This window comes from Porites lutea, chromosome 13, assembly GCF_958299795.1.
Source record: "Porites lutea chromosome 13, jaPorLute2.1, whole genome shotgun sequence".
Lineage (NCBI taxonomy): Eukaryota > Metazoa > Cnidaria > Anthozoa > Scleractinia > Poritidae > Porites > Porites lutea.
Window position 1 is genome coordinate 1,635,033 of NC_133213.1, and position 13,850 is coordinate 1,648,882.

At 40.5% G+C, this 13,850-nt stretch overlaps 1 protein-coding gene across 1 annotated transcript; it reads right to left on the reverse strand.

Moving 5' to 3' along the window:
- Positions 1-8,905: 8,905 nt before the first annotated feature.
- Positions 8,906-12,112, reverse strand: LOC140922798 (uncharacterized). Its single transcript, XM_073372820.1, has 2 exons — positions 10,965-12,112; positions 8,906-10,364 (listed from the first exon to the last, which is right to left on the reverse strand). Exons 1-2 carry the CDS (start codon positions 12,099-12,101, stop codon positions 9,885-9,887), a joined length of 1,617 nt encoding a protein of 538 aa, XP_073228921.1. The 5' UTR covers positions 12,102-12,112; the 3' UTR covers positions 8,906-9,884.
- Between the last annotated feature and the right edge of the window lie 1,738 nt (positions 12,113-13,850).

The window sequence follows — 13,850 nt, forward strand, 5'->3', positions numbered from 1 at the left end:
CTTATTGTTTTGGAGTTTGAAAATGTAATTGTAATTTTTTGTACGGGCTTAAGTAAAACTGAAAGATTGAAACTGATTTTATATCAACAAGATATTTTTAATGGAAAAAAACGATTCTTCTTGAGTAGTGATTTCAAAAAAGAACGAAATAGCGTGCTAACAAATGACAACAGATAATGGATTTAGGGTCAGAAAGTTGTATAGTTTAATTTGCTAAAGTTATAAACATTTCCTTCAGATAAAATATGGCAAATTTTACTTAAAAGATAACAGAGAAAGGAAATAGTTTTCAGAGTCATCTGTTCTGGGTGGGATCCAGTCCCTCACAGTCATATCTCTCTCAGAGGAAACAATCGAGGGTTGGTTTGGTGAAGGGTTCTCAGAATACCTGGAAACAATAAAAGTGTTCAGTTACATAAACGCTTTTACGAAACGAACCATTGAAAAATAACATACAGTTAAACCTCTTGTTACAAACACCTCTACGAGTTAACTCCCCAGGCTGTATGATATACGCACCAGGCTCCTCAATGAAGAAGGACCGTGGAACAACAGAGTGAGCAGGAGAAAAAAGGCAAAGTGAGGAGAGGGGAGGGTAGGGGACTTAAGAGGCCCCTCCTCATTCTCCTAATAGCACGGCTCGTTTTTTTGCGGCCATCACCTCGTAATTCATCTTTTTACCCACCGAGTAACCTGGTCCAGGGCAACTTTAATACAGACAATGTATACGGACGTCAAGGAGCCGAGAATCAACTATTTTAGAAAAAACGTAAATCAGTGAAAACCCAAGTACAATTCAAAGAAAAGTGTGAACTTTCAAATGGAAATATCTCAGAAGAGAGAATAAATGTTACATTTGGAAATAATTATCCCCAATCTACACTGTAAAGAGGGAACAAAGTTGAGTCAGGAGCATATGGGAGCCCGCGGGAGCCCATAGTGGAGTAGATGACTTCATTGTGACTTCCTACCGTTTAGCATTACTTCTAAAAGCAGTAATAGATCAATGACATTTTCTTACCTCAGTGTGCTGGTTTCATGCCTTAGATCTCTCGCTTGTGCGTCCAATGCCGCCCACTGGAGAAACAACAGAAAGGACATGTCAGTCAGTATTTTATATAGTTCCCAAATTACAGTGTTTTAGTTTAGCCAATTTGTTTATCTCATCGTCAAATTGACTCTTTGAGACTGGCTTCAAACGGTGTTACAGTAGCGTTATTATCATCATCACTATCGTTTATAATACTTAAAATGGTAAAATACGCCCTCCGTTTCATACGTTTTGATGACATAAAGCCATCCGACACATATCAGAAGCTGGTCTTTTCAATGTGTGTCAGTAAGCACTATAGTTGAGCCCTGGCAACTTCTTTATTTAGGCCTTAAGAGAATACGACACTTGGCAATGCAGTCAATGCATCGTTTGTTGACTTGACTCATTACAGGGTATACAACTTAAGGGAATCTTATTCAAAACAGGGTCCCATGTTTCATAAAGAAACGGTAGGGAATCTATTATTGGCTATTTCTCTCAACAAGGTTATAAAACAGTCTCTAAGGGCGGGCATGGTGGGGAGAGGATTTGTCCCGGCTGCTATGACCATGATTCCCCGCTTACATATTGCATATACCCAGAACCTTGAAATCTTAGTGACAGCCCAAGCTGCAGGTATTTTAAATTTTCCGGCTTTTTGTCCTACAAGGGATCAAGGTTCCAAAACCTCAGGGGTACCCCACAATTATTGATGATGGTCAAAGGTGAGAATGGTACAAAGGACCACCTCCCCTCTGAGTGCTTTTTCGCCCCATTTTCTTAAAGGAAAAGCCCCAAACATGATGTTGGGGGAAGGCTTGTAGGTCTTTCTTAAACAAAGTGCAACATCTAAGTAGTAGATTTGTACCCAGTGGCCTGCGTAGCAAGCATTTCCGTGCGGTTTCGGAGCAAAAAACGAGGAACCAGAGTCAAAGAAAACGCAAAAAATGGCGCGAGTGAACGAGCGGGGAGGGGTAGAGATTGGCTCCCGTTCTATTTCATGCGTGGCCAAAAACGAAAATCCCGTTCCTCGTTCTTTCAACAGAAACGCTTGTTACGCAGGCTATGTACCCAGTCGCTGTTTATACTTCTGTGAAAAGAGAGAAGATTAGATGATACTGTTGCGCGCGGTACTCATTGGAAAGGACGAGGTGCAATTTCCTTCATCCCTTCCATGACACCGCGCGTTCCTCAATCTAACACCAATCTTCTCTCACCTCAAAAACAAATAAATAGCGACTGGATACGATTCTGCGTAAGTAGGATTTTATATCAAGGCTTACCGTCAACGGGCGAGAAGACGCATCTGTTGGCGAGGAGTCAGTCAGGACAACTTCTGTTTCTCTCAATGCGGTTTCTTGTTTCATCATCACGCTTTGAGTGCTTTGAGTGTATCTTCTGCAAAGGCTTTTAATAGCCGCGTCAACCTTCCCCAAGAAATCTACGCTATCATCAAGCTCGACATTTTCCAGCCCGGAATTAGCAAGAAGTGTCTTTATCATCTCTTCCGCTTGTTCTAACGTAGCTTCTTGTTCTCTTAGTAAGTCTTTCGCCTCTTCTAATTGCCATTGAAGCGTCTTCAGAAACTCAACACTATTATATTCCAGTTGTGTTATGTAGGTTTTCAAGGACTTTATATTAAGATCTTTATCTCTGACATCATGTTTCAAGGCTTTTATTTCATCATCTCGTTTCTCTGTTTTCTCCTCCCACCTTTCCTCGCTGTATCGCAGGGCTCTCTCTGCACGCTGCGCTTTTTTTAAAGCATTCTTCAACATTTTATGCAGTTCTTCTAGCTGTTCCTTCGCGGGGTTCAAGACATCCTCTGTGCCTACAAGCTGCTCAACAACGTTCTCTGACTTTATCGTCGTCCTTGGGGGTTCTGCCTCTTCAAAGTCTTCCCCTGAATTTGCCTTCCACTCCTCACGTTCATCCTCTTGAAGTGAACTGAAATCCAGATTTGCTGAATCATTCAAATCATTGCGGTCGAAGTCGTCCAAAATAGAAGAAATGTCAGAATTGATAGTTTTGGAGTCCCCAACGTGTAGAATACTATCCATCTGTTCAACAACATTTTGCAGAGCTCCAGCAGTCTCACTCGCGTGTCTCAAACCTTCCTGCGCTTGTGCCAGTTCAGTCTCTTTCCGCTGAAGGCGTTGTTTCCTGTTCTCTAATTCTCTCTCCTTATCACGACTTGTTTGGGTTTGCAGTTTCAAAGAGTTTCTTACATAAGCCAGTTCTTTTCTTTCTTCCTTCAGAAAGCTCATCCACAATGCTGAATCTCTAGTATCGCAACCCCTTTGCCAGGCAAACATCCCTCCGTGTTCAATCTCGCCCTTGTTTTGTCGAATGCGCTTTTTAAGCTTCTTAATTCCAGATTTGAACTTTTTCTGTTTCGCGTCCAGAGTCGTCTCGGGATTTTCCTTTTCATCCACTGCCTGTGTCTTGGTTATCAACGTTTCCTGGAGATACTTGTTTTGTTCAGTGAGTTCTTCTATTTGCTTTAGCAGCTCGTTGAATTCAACGTTTTCTTTATCCGACGTTTTTGACAATTCTAAAGCCATCTTGCCTTTTTCTTTATAAATGGTGACTGTTGGCGTTTCATAAATAACTTCAGTCTGTTTGTTCTTGTTTCTGAACTTCTCAAGTTCATCCTCCAGGCATTTCAACTGACTCTTTAACCCTTCCTCTCGATTTTTACCCAATTCCAGGGAACCATTTAACAGTTCAACTTCTTCACGTAAATACCCATAATCAATGCTTTCACTGTTTATACGACGAGTCGTTTCCTTTAAATCCTTTAACATCTCCCTTGCTTCATCGCATTCGAATTTAAGAACTTCGTTGCTTTCTTTGCTTTCTTTCAGCTTAACCTCCAACAGTTCGATTTGATACAAGTAATAGCTCTTTTCCATATCAGCGAAGTTGTCTTCACCGTCCTTTTTTTCCTTTAACTCGTCAACAATCACTCTCAGTTCGTCACATTCAAATCGAAGATTTTCTTTGCTTTCTTCGCTGTCTTTCAGCTTATTTTCTAACAGTTCGATTTGGTACAAGTAGTAGCTCTTTTCCGTCTCCACGAAGTTGTCTTCACCGTCCTTTTTTTCTTTTAATTCGTCAAAGATCACCCTCAGTTCGTCACATTCAAATCGAAGATTTTCTTTGCTTTCTTCGCTGTCTTTCAGCTTATTCTCTAACATTTTGATTTGGTACAAGTAATAGTTCTTTTCCATCTCCACGAAGTTGTCTTCACCGTCCTTTTTTTCTTTTAGCTCGTCAAAGATCACCTTCAGTTCGTCAAATTCAAATCGAAGATTTTCTTTGCTTTCTTCGCTGTCTTTCAGCTTATTCTCTAACAGTTCGATTTGGTACAAGTAATAGTTCTTTTCCGTCTCCACGAAGTTGTCTTCACCGTCCTTTTTTTCTTTTAACTCGTCAAAGATCACCTTCAGTTCGTCAAATTCAAATCGAAGATTTTCTTTGCTTTCTTCGCTGTCTTTCAGCTTATTCTCTAACATTTCGATTTGGTACAAGTAATAGTTCTTTTCCATCTGAGCATAGTCCAGTTCATCTCTCACATTCCTTAGCTGCCCATCTTTTTTCTTGATGGCTTCTCTTAGATTTGTAAATGCTCTTTCTCTGTATTCTTCATTAGAATTGAGACGCTTGAGTTCAAGTCTTAATGCTTCAATCTCAGTCTGCAAACTTTCACTTTGAACTTCTTCAATTTCTTTCTCAGTCTTCAAAGCACCCTGGTCCACAAGCTTTTCATTCTCTTTCTCGTATAACTTAACAATAGGAGAGTTGATATCCATATCTCTTAACAGCGTGCAGACATCTCCATTTAGACAAGAACCACAGCTTCCAGAATGACCACAGAGCGATCTGATATCATCCAAAGCGTCCCAGGAATCCTCACCATTATCAGCTCCTTTTTCTGAAATGTTATCTAACTCAGCTTCCTCTTGAACGTCCAAGACCCTGCTGTCTTCTGTTGGTGTTTTGCCGATGCAGGGTGCAATCGCAATGCAAATGTCCTCAAACGACCCTCTTTCACTATCTTCTTCCAGTTTATCTTGATGGTAGCTTGACTCCTCCTTGTTTTTATCGCAGTCGCGACTTTCCTCTTTAAGGACTTCTCTTCGCTCCCTAGATAGAAATTATACCCATTAACCTGCCTGAAAATTAAATTGCATTGCTCAACATACAAAGGTCATCAAAGCCAATTCAGTATTCCAGTACTGAGAGCCAGGAAAAAAGCTTGACTTAAGCTGTTGAGGGTATTTTTACTTTTATTGCACTGATTGGTCCGTTTAGTTGTGACGTTGTTTTGAACAGCCAATCAGAAAATCAGCCAGGAGAAAGGAAGCAAGTTTTTTTGAAATATAAAGTCGATTCCTATGAGCAGAGAAAGCACTTTTTTGTCTGGTTACGGTATACAAAAAACTTTTCGTTTCAATTTTATCCGTATCACCATGATCATGATCGTCTGTGATAGACACCGCACAAGGGCATTACATTATAATGAAGCCAGACTTATAGAAGCCTAGTCTAGACCACCAAATAAAATATGCCAGGAGATCATAAAGGGGTACATTTACATTCTCTTGTGTATGCAAAGACCTTCCTCTAAATATAACGGAAGACAAAATGTGTCTCCCCCAAAGACATAAATCCATGTGTGACGAATATGCATTGATTACTTACTTGGCAGAATCTTTCACATCTTGGTCATCGACTGAGAATGAGGAGTCACTCTTGAAGTCATCTTGTGGCCCACAGGTGCTTGTGGTGGTATGTGCTTGCATGATAAGACCTCCAGCCTCAACATCAGTATTCAAACCTGGTGTGAAGTCATCCTTTCTCTCACAACATAATGCATCACTGTCCGTAATATCATTTCTGTTCTCTTGTACAGCACAATACTCTTTCTCGTTCTTTGATTTCTGTTAAAAGAACGCCCCGTTGGAACTCAGTTATTGCGTGTTCTACCAAAATGACCCTGAAATAAATAGTATAAAATAAATTTGCCACTATTCACCTCCTTGTTTTCCACAGAAGTGAGTTGTCTTGATGTTTGTGGCCGGACTTGTTGGTTCAAACCTCTAAGAGGCTCACTGCCCAGGCGTTTGGATCTGGTTGGAGAGTTAGGTTTAACTCTAGCTTGTTTACAGCGTCCATCGCTTAGACTTGCACCTGTGTAAATGTCCAATAATTACTTATATGCTCACCAACAATGCATTTACCATTTGTAATCCTTATTTCCTTTTTATATAGTCTTTCCCTAGTATTTCTCCTTCAACATCCGGCTACAGTATGTCATCTTATTCTCTTTTTACCCTCATTTTCTTCACTTAATTCCCCGTAAACCCTTTAAAGAATAATGAGCTCTACTTTATGGCCCTCATTGTATACTAAGCCCCTCCCGCTGCTTAGTATATTTTCTCTAATACACCCCCTCTCTCGTATGAGCCTCTCCCTCTTGGAAGCCCCACTCTCCAGTTACGCCCTCTCTAGTATGCACCTCCTTATTGGAAGTCCCTCTCGTCTAATTATTCCTTCTTTTCTTTTACGCCTCTGTTACTATAAAGGATCTCTCTCTAAAAGGCCCCAAAAGACACCTACTTCTGCAATCCCCATACCCACCCGCTGATGAGCCACTCTCTAACAAGCACAAACTAATTTATATCACAATATCATTATCTGAAAAATTTTTCTCTCTCTCTACTGGTTAGCCCTGCTCTGTCGTTCTTAGCACCTCTCTCTGTCAGTTCCTACCTCCATGATAAACCCCGCTTTCTAACAAGCCGATGTATCTAAAGCACCCTCTACGCCCCCTATAAAAGCCACCTTCTTTTACAATATACTCTACGTTTTTATAGCTACAATTTCTAAATGACGGAACTTATACTCCTCAGCAAAAATCCTATCTAGTCTCCCGCATCTGTAAACTTTCCTGAGCATAAGCTCTTCCGTAATTTGATCCACTCTATATAACTCCTTTGCAGTCCTTTGTGGTTAATGTTTTTAAAGCGATTTTAATAAGTCTTAAAAATCACTTAATGAGTGCTATTCATTTCCAACAATTTCAAAGTTACTAAATGCACCAGTTCATTGTTAAAATAATAAATAGAATGTATTTTTGTATGAATCCTCAATTTGACTTACACACACACACACACTCAAAAATAACAGAGAAATTTAGAGTACCTGTTTTGGCCACAGCAACAGGAATTCTTGATGATCTCTTTTCCCCGGAATCCCTCGGTAAAGGTCGTTTTTTCACCGTTTTGTCCTCGCACGAGAAACCTTCATGGTTGGCACTGCTCAATCGAGTCAGTCTAATTGGTATTTTAGAGTTTCGCTGCCGGGTGATGGGAGCCGAGTGAATTCTGTTGTCATCTTTTTTCTCCCTGCCCGTAAGCCGCGATGCCATCGTTGTTGTCCTGACGGGGATTTTCACACCACGCCAAACGATGATTTTTCAACTCGTTATTTAACTTTTTGTTGTTTTTAAAATCTTTTTTTGTTTGCTTTTGCTGCTTTTTTGAGAGTTTTTTCTCTGAAAATCACTTTGAAAATATCGAAAACTGCTCCGCACCGAAAGTATGTACACACCTTCGAAAAGCTGAAGCGAAATGATTGTTTTCTTTCAATGACTATGGAAACCCATTTCGTCACAAACAGCGCTCTGAAGAGGAGTGTTTTCGAATGCTCGCGCAAAGACATTCTACTAGCAGATTTCGTAAGACACTTTGAATTTATGCTGAATTTAGCTTTCGAAAAGTTCTAGTCCGCCTGAAATCAAGTGTTTTCATAAAAGAAAAAAGACCCCTTTCTTACAGCATAAATGACACTCTTATAAGCTTCCACGCATCTTCTTTTTGAAAAACGTTGAAAATCGCTTAAACTCAAGTTTAAACAATTATAATAATTCAGCTCTTTTTGGATGGAAACTAGACACGAATTGCTTTATAAAATTTTTCAGTGTTGTTTACTTCATTTAAGCTTAAGTGCATGTTTTAAAGATTTCATTTTCCTTTGAAAAAGAACTTTAAAGCTTACCTGTCCAGCCATAGCCAAGCCTCTCTGATGTGTTTTAAGTCCAACCACATTTGAAGGCGTAATTGGACTCACGTTTTTCCATTCTTTCTTTCAAAAGTTTTCAATAGCATGGCGAAGATACGATCGCACGAAGAAGAGTTTTTTCACCATAAACTCCACTAATAAAGATGTCGAAAATCAACTTGCTGTCAGCAGTCACCGGAGTTCAAGAAAAACCTTAGGTCGGGAAGTCCTTTCATTTCTCGCCAAGCTAGCACTGGTTAGGGTGGGCTCCATAGGTTGCTAGGCAGTTTTTCAACTCAAAAATATCATGAAAAGTCTTTCTGCAAGCAGCCAAACTAACAAATGTATCTCGACCAATCAGCGTCGAGCAAATTTTCTCTTTTGACACAGGCAACCCAAACTCTTTGAGAGTTATAAGAATATTTTTACGAAAAACGTCCTTGATTTGATTCCACTGTTTGAAAAGATTCTAAAAAAAACCAAATAAATAAATAAATCACCGTTTTCTTTGGATTGTATCTTCTACCACCAGTTTGCTCCTTTAAGTTTGGAACCGTATTTTTCTTATTCTCATACCTGGAAGGCCTGTGCTTTTGACTGCAGAAAATCACTGTAAGCTGGGGGTTGATCCCTTGAAAAACTAACGGAATGGGTGGGCGGGGAAATTTTTATTAAACTAATATTGGCTCGTGATTTGCAAGCTTTTTGACCAATAAAACCTTTGGTCTATTACTAAAACGACGATTTACCTGGAAAAAAAATCCAGACAGTTTGTTACTGGACCAGAAACAAACACAGCAGTCATTCAGTCAGAAAAATTTATTGAAAAATTACGACTGACACTTCACACGTCCTAACCAAAATTGTATTATGTATGTCTATTATGTATTATGTATGTCTATGTCCTTTCCAACCCCTAACATGAACTAGCAAAACAACGATTAATCATTTTTCAGTTCCTGTTGTTATTTATGCCTCATGACCATCACTGTTGCTTTGTTTTATTTGCTGGAGATTTTTACTTTTTACCGATTCTTGCTAGTATAATTTTCAAGAAAAATAGAGAACCTTAAATATAAAATATGTAGTTTCAATTCCATTTGACATTAGAAAAAAGAACCTTTTGAAGACAGGTTCTTAAATTAATGCTGCTTTTTGTTGTATAGCAGCGAGGGTCTATTACATACATGCACTTAGAGCATGGTTTACCGTGAATTTGCAAACAAAATAAATCTATAATATATCCAAATTTGATGATGTGTACACATTTATCTATTTCAACTACCAGTAGTTACTTGGCCAGTAAAGAGTAGTTTACAAGTCAGCGTAAGCATAAGAACAAGTATTCATATTCTCTTCTATTCTCATGGGTATGTGTTAAGACACTTTAGGTCGGTTAGTTAAACTGAACAATAGAGTTAAGCCACTGTAAGACTGTGTTCTAATCCATTTTCAGTTTGGCCTGCTGTAACATTTTAGAAAATGCTGCTCAAATGTGAACATTGTCAGGGCACAAAGAGTGAAGTGGTAGAGTATTATTTTTTCTGCTAAAAACATAAATAAACAGTCCCTTATTAATGTCCCAGCATTGAAGTTTATGGTCTTAGAGCTGACTTGTCAGAGGTATGCAGGGTGATCATTCCTCATCCCTGCTGCCAATTGTGCAGGTTACAAATTTGACAGGGGACCAGCCACAGTCTAAGGGAAAGTTGACAGTTAATCAACTCACATGATTGTTACATTCAGAACACTGTAATATACCTAATTTGGACAAATTATTACATCACTGATTAGAAAAGGCCCCATAGGCTGGTGGATCAAAAGGGGGCGGAGCACCCTGCTGAGCGAAGCCGTAAGCTGGAGGTGGAGGATAAGGCTGTGGGAAGGGCTGAGGATAGGGCTGTGTGAATGGTTGAGGATACAACTGAGGGTATGGTAGCTGCAGCGGTGGAGCTGTGGGTGCAGCAGCTACAGCTGAAGGATCATATAAGAAGAAGATGCTGTCGACATCAATAGGATAATCTGGACCATTGTCTTGATGGACATACTTTGCAGATACATCAGCAGCAGTCACAGCCATCCAACCTCGACCTGAAAGGGCACTAATTAAGTGGCATACCAAATTTCTGGCATGGATTCCATCATGACCATCCATAAATGAGCTCCATGGATTACCCGACAGCTTGAACTCCAGGCTAGTGCCATAGGTCTGCACTCGTTGAACGCCAAGAACATACTGAGTTTGAATGACATCTTGGCAGATCTAGATAGGTGGAAAAATAGGCAATTTGTTGTTCTGTACTTTCACATGGTGCCTACCGTAAATCCTCTTTCAAGCCTCCCCTTTTTAAATTATTCAATAATTTGTTTCACTCAGTGTCCTTTGTTTTTACAAAAAATTTGTTTTCTATTGCACATTTGCTGGCAGTGCATTGTAACGAAGATAAATGCTGTGAACATTGTGACAGTGCACGGCAGACATTTGTGTCACTTGGCTTGTTTACTTTCGCATGTATTGTGTGCCTATTGCAACTTTGAATCAAAACAAACAAACTTGATTACTCTGTTTGGGTGACACCCAAATAAAAAAACTTCACACACGCCTAGTACATTGATGCCCAAATATACGCTCCCACAGCAAACAAACAAACAAACTAGTGATAAAGCGTTTTAGAAAAAGAACTTCCCAAGTAAAAGAGTTGTAGAAAAACTATTTTGTCAACTTGTTTAACTGGTCTAGGGGCTAGTAGAAGCATATTTTTACTAGCCCAGCCTAAAGTTTCACTAGTCCTGGGCTAGTGGACTAGCATTAGTGTCGAGCACTGTTACCATTATCTACTAATGTAGGTGGGTCACACCATACCTTGGTAACATCTTCTGGTGCATTGATCAGTCGCAGTTTGTCTGACTCATTCATACTCATACAGAAAAAGGGTGCCTGCCTTGGTTGCATTAATCTGAAGAGCAGAGAACTCTTATCAGAGTCTTTCCTTGAGCTATCAATGGCAGCAACAGGGGTCCATCCATATGGTAACAGAGCTTCCATCAGCTTCATGACTAGAAATCGTGATTCTACTGCCTCCTCTCCTGACGCCCACCATGGATATCCCTTCAGCTTAAACTGCCAACTCTCTGCATAGCGTTTTTCTTCCTTAATTCCCTTGTGCCAAAAACTCTGGATGGTGCTTCGGACAGTCGACACCATGGTGTCTGGAGCTCCAATGAGCCTCAGTAAGTCATCACTGTTGAAGCTGATGATAAACTGTGCGGGAGGAGGCTGCCCTGGTACCATGCTTGGATTGTGTTCGAAGAACAGAGTGTTGCTGTCACCTCTGATGTTGGAGTTGCCATATAAATTCCATTGTCTGGGTATTAGATCACTGATAATAGTTTGAAGCACTGCTCTTGAATAAACTGCCTCTTCACCATCTGGTCGCCAGGGGTAACCTTTTAGCTTGATTAACAGTACTTCATTCTCATACGTCCACTTTTGGATACCTTTAGGCCATGATCTCTCTATGGCATCTTTGAGAACTTGGTGCAGATCCATTGGAGCATTGAGTACCATCAAACTGTCCCAGCTGCTGAGACCAATTATGAGAAATGGCTGAGAAGATAATTCTGCAACTGCAACTTTCTTGAATATCCAAGACGACAAATCACCTGTGCGAGTTAAATTAGTTGACATTTGAAGCTTCCATCCATCTCGGTAGAGCCTGTGCAAAATTCTCTCAGCCATTCTCCTACAAGCCACCGCATCACTTGATGAAGAAGCAGGAGAAAATGGATTGCCCTTCAACTTGAACTCAAAAACTCCATTAAGCTCAAATGTTTCTTTTTGTATACCTTTGAGCCATGTATCTTGTATGATCTGACGTATGATGGCTGCCTCATGGTCACCACCAAGTATGATGCGAAGCCTGTCAGTTGTACGAACCGCTATGCACATGTATTCAAACCCCAGTGGTTTAGGAGGCAGGTTGCTATGGTTACCACCCATGCTTTACAATTATGCCTGCAGGAAAAAGCAAATCTGTCATTAAGTTCTATAATATCTTGCAAACCTTTCACTGGTCTGAAACGAAGATATTCCTTACTAGCGAAATTGGAAAGGAGAGGATGATAACTGACATAGTCTAGAAACATTAAACTACAGATTGCGTTATGTAAATTAATCTTTTGTGGTTGGAGCAAAATTTGAGTAAATATTTAAGGTATTTCAAAATGTGATCACTGCAACTGTTTGCTACGTTTGAATAAGATGGCAAGAAGCAACTACAGATCTGATGGAAAAAAGGATCATTATTTGAAGTTAATAAACAAGCGTCGAAACTATTTTCATGCCTTGGGCTACCGGATAGATTTTCGAACTTCGTGACGGTATAGTTATGAAAACCTATCCGATACGTGACTCTCCACTTTAGAGATCGGCGCAGAGCTTTGCTCCGTCGCAGAGATCGCCCCGAAATCACCGTCCTTAAGTGTAAACACAAGCCGGCACAAAACGATATCCGGTTACGTACATAGTGTGCACATCGCCTTTGGACTAAAGCCAAGCTTGGAACTTCAGTCAATGCTTTGGTCAGTCTAGGTCTAAAAATCTTACCTTACTGGCTTGACTTGAGGTTATGCTTCCTTCCGATTAAAAAAAGGATGGAGGAAGTTATATTTTACCTCTTGTTTTGTATCATGCACTCAACTTACGATCAAACTTGTTTGCTGTAGGCCTCGACCTCCAGACCTTTCCTAAGTATCCCATGAGGCTTTGCGGGTATCAAAAAGGGGGCGATCTTTTCCCCTTGTGCTTGTGGTTACCCAAATTAAACCCAAGTCAAAATGATCAAGCCTGAAAAGATCACAACTACTCAATAATCTTCACATTACTCATTTAGTTCTTACTATATGAACACCTGAAACAAAGGGCGGTTCCAAGTGCTGGGGAAGAATGGGGGAAAAGATCAAAGTAAACAGAAAATCCCTTGGGCTTCCACCCAGAACTACCCACCTCCCTGTAGCCTCTTCTCCAGGCTCCGAGATTGTCGGCCCTTTTCCCATACCACACGTTCATATTTTCCCGTGCGCGTCATCCCTACAAGTCCAGGCACCCCCTCTTCCCCCCCAAAAAAGACAAACAAAAAAACAAAACAATTCCATGCTAAAATTCCGAGTCTGAGAATTCACTACGGCAAAAGGGCATTTCTGTGACAATAAAGCCTGGTGTGTAATGAGAACGACGGATGAGAAATCAACTAAATGAAATAAAGCCTCGTTGGAAGCACACCAGGACACTTTGTGGAGCATATTTATTTTGAGATACAATGTAATGTGCTTTTTTTTACTTTATTAGCAGAACTACGTGGCTGGCATACATGGACACTTCCACCAACCTTCCAATTATTGTTTTGAATGCCCCCAAAAGCCCTACTTAAATCAGGAGATAAAAAAACCTGCCAAATTTTTCTACCCCCACAAAATCCCTGAATGGAAAATTTAACCCTTCATAAATCTTTCTATTAACCCCAACACTAGCCTGCAAGCAAGCTCTCCTGGGGTTACTGGCGATATGGTGGTGGGGGACAGAAGGGGGGAAGGAGATGTAACTGCAAGCTCTCCCTCCTTTTCGCCCTGTTGCCAGAGTGCTCCAGAAGAGCTTGTTAGCAGGCTACCCCAACACTTGCAATCCAGGGTGCCCTCCCCCGCCCCCCCCCCCCCCCCCACTCCCTGAACCTTGAAACAGGCAGCCTAAAAC

Bases quoted from the DNA above. Each gene is read 5' to 3' on its own strand.
- LOC140922798 (XM_073372820.1), bottom strand. From the start codon at position 12,101: ATGGGTGGTAACCATAGCAACCTGCCTCCTAAACCACTGGGGTTTGAA. The intron at 10,365-10,964 runs GTATGGTGTGAC...CCACCTATCTAG, and splicing joins CACCAGAAGATGTTACCAAG to ATCTGCCAAGATGTCATTCA.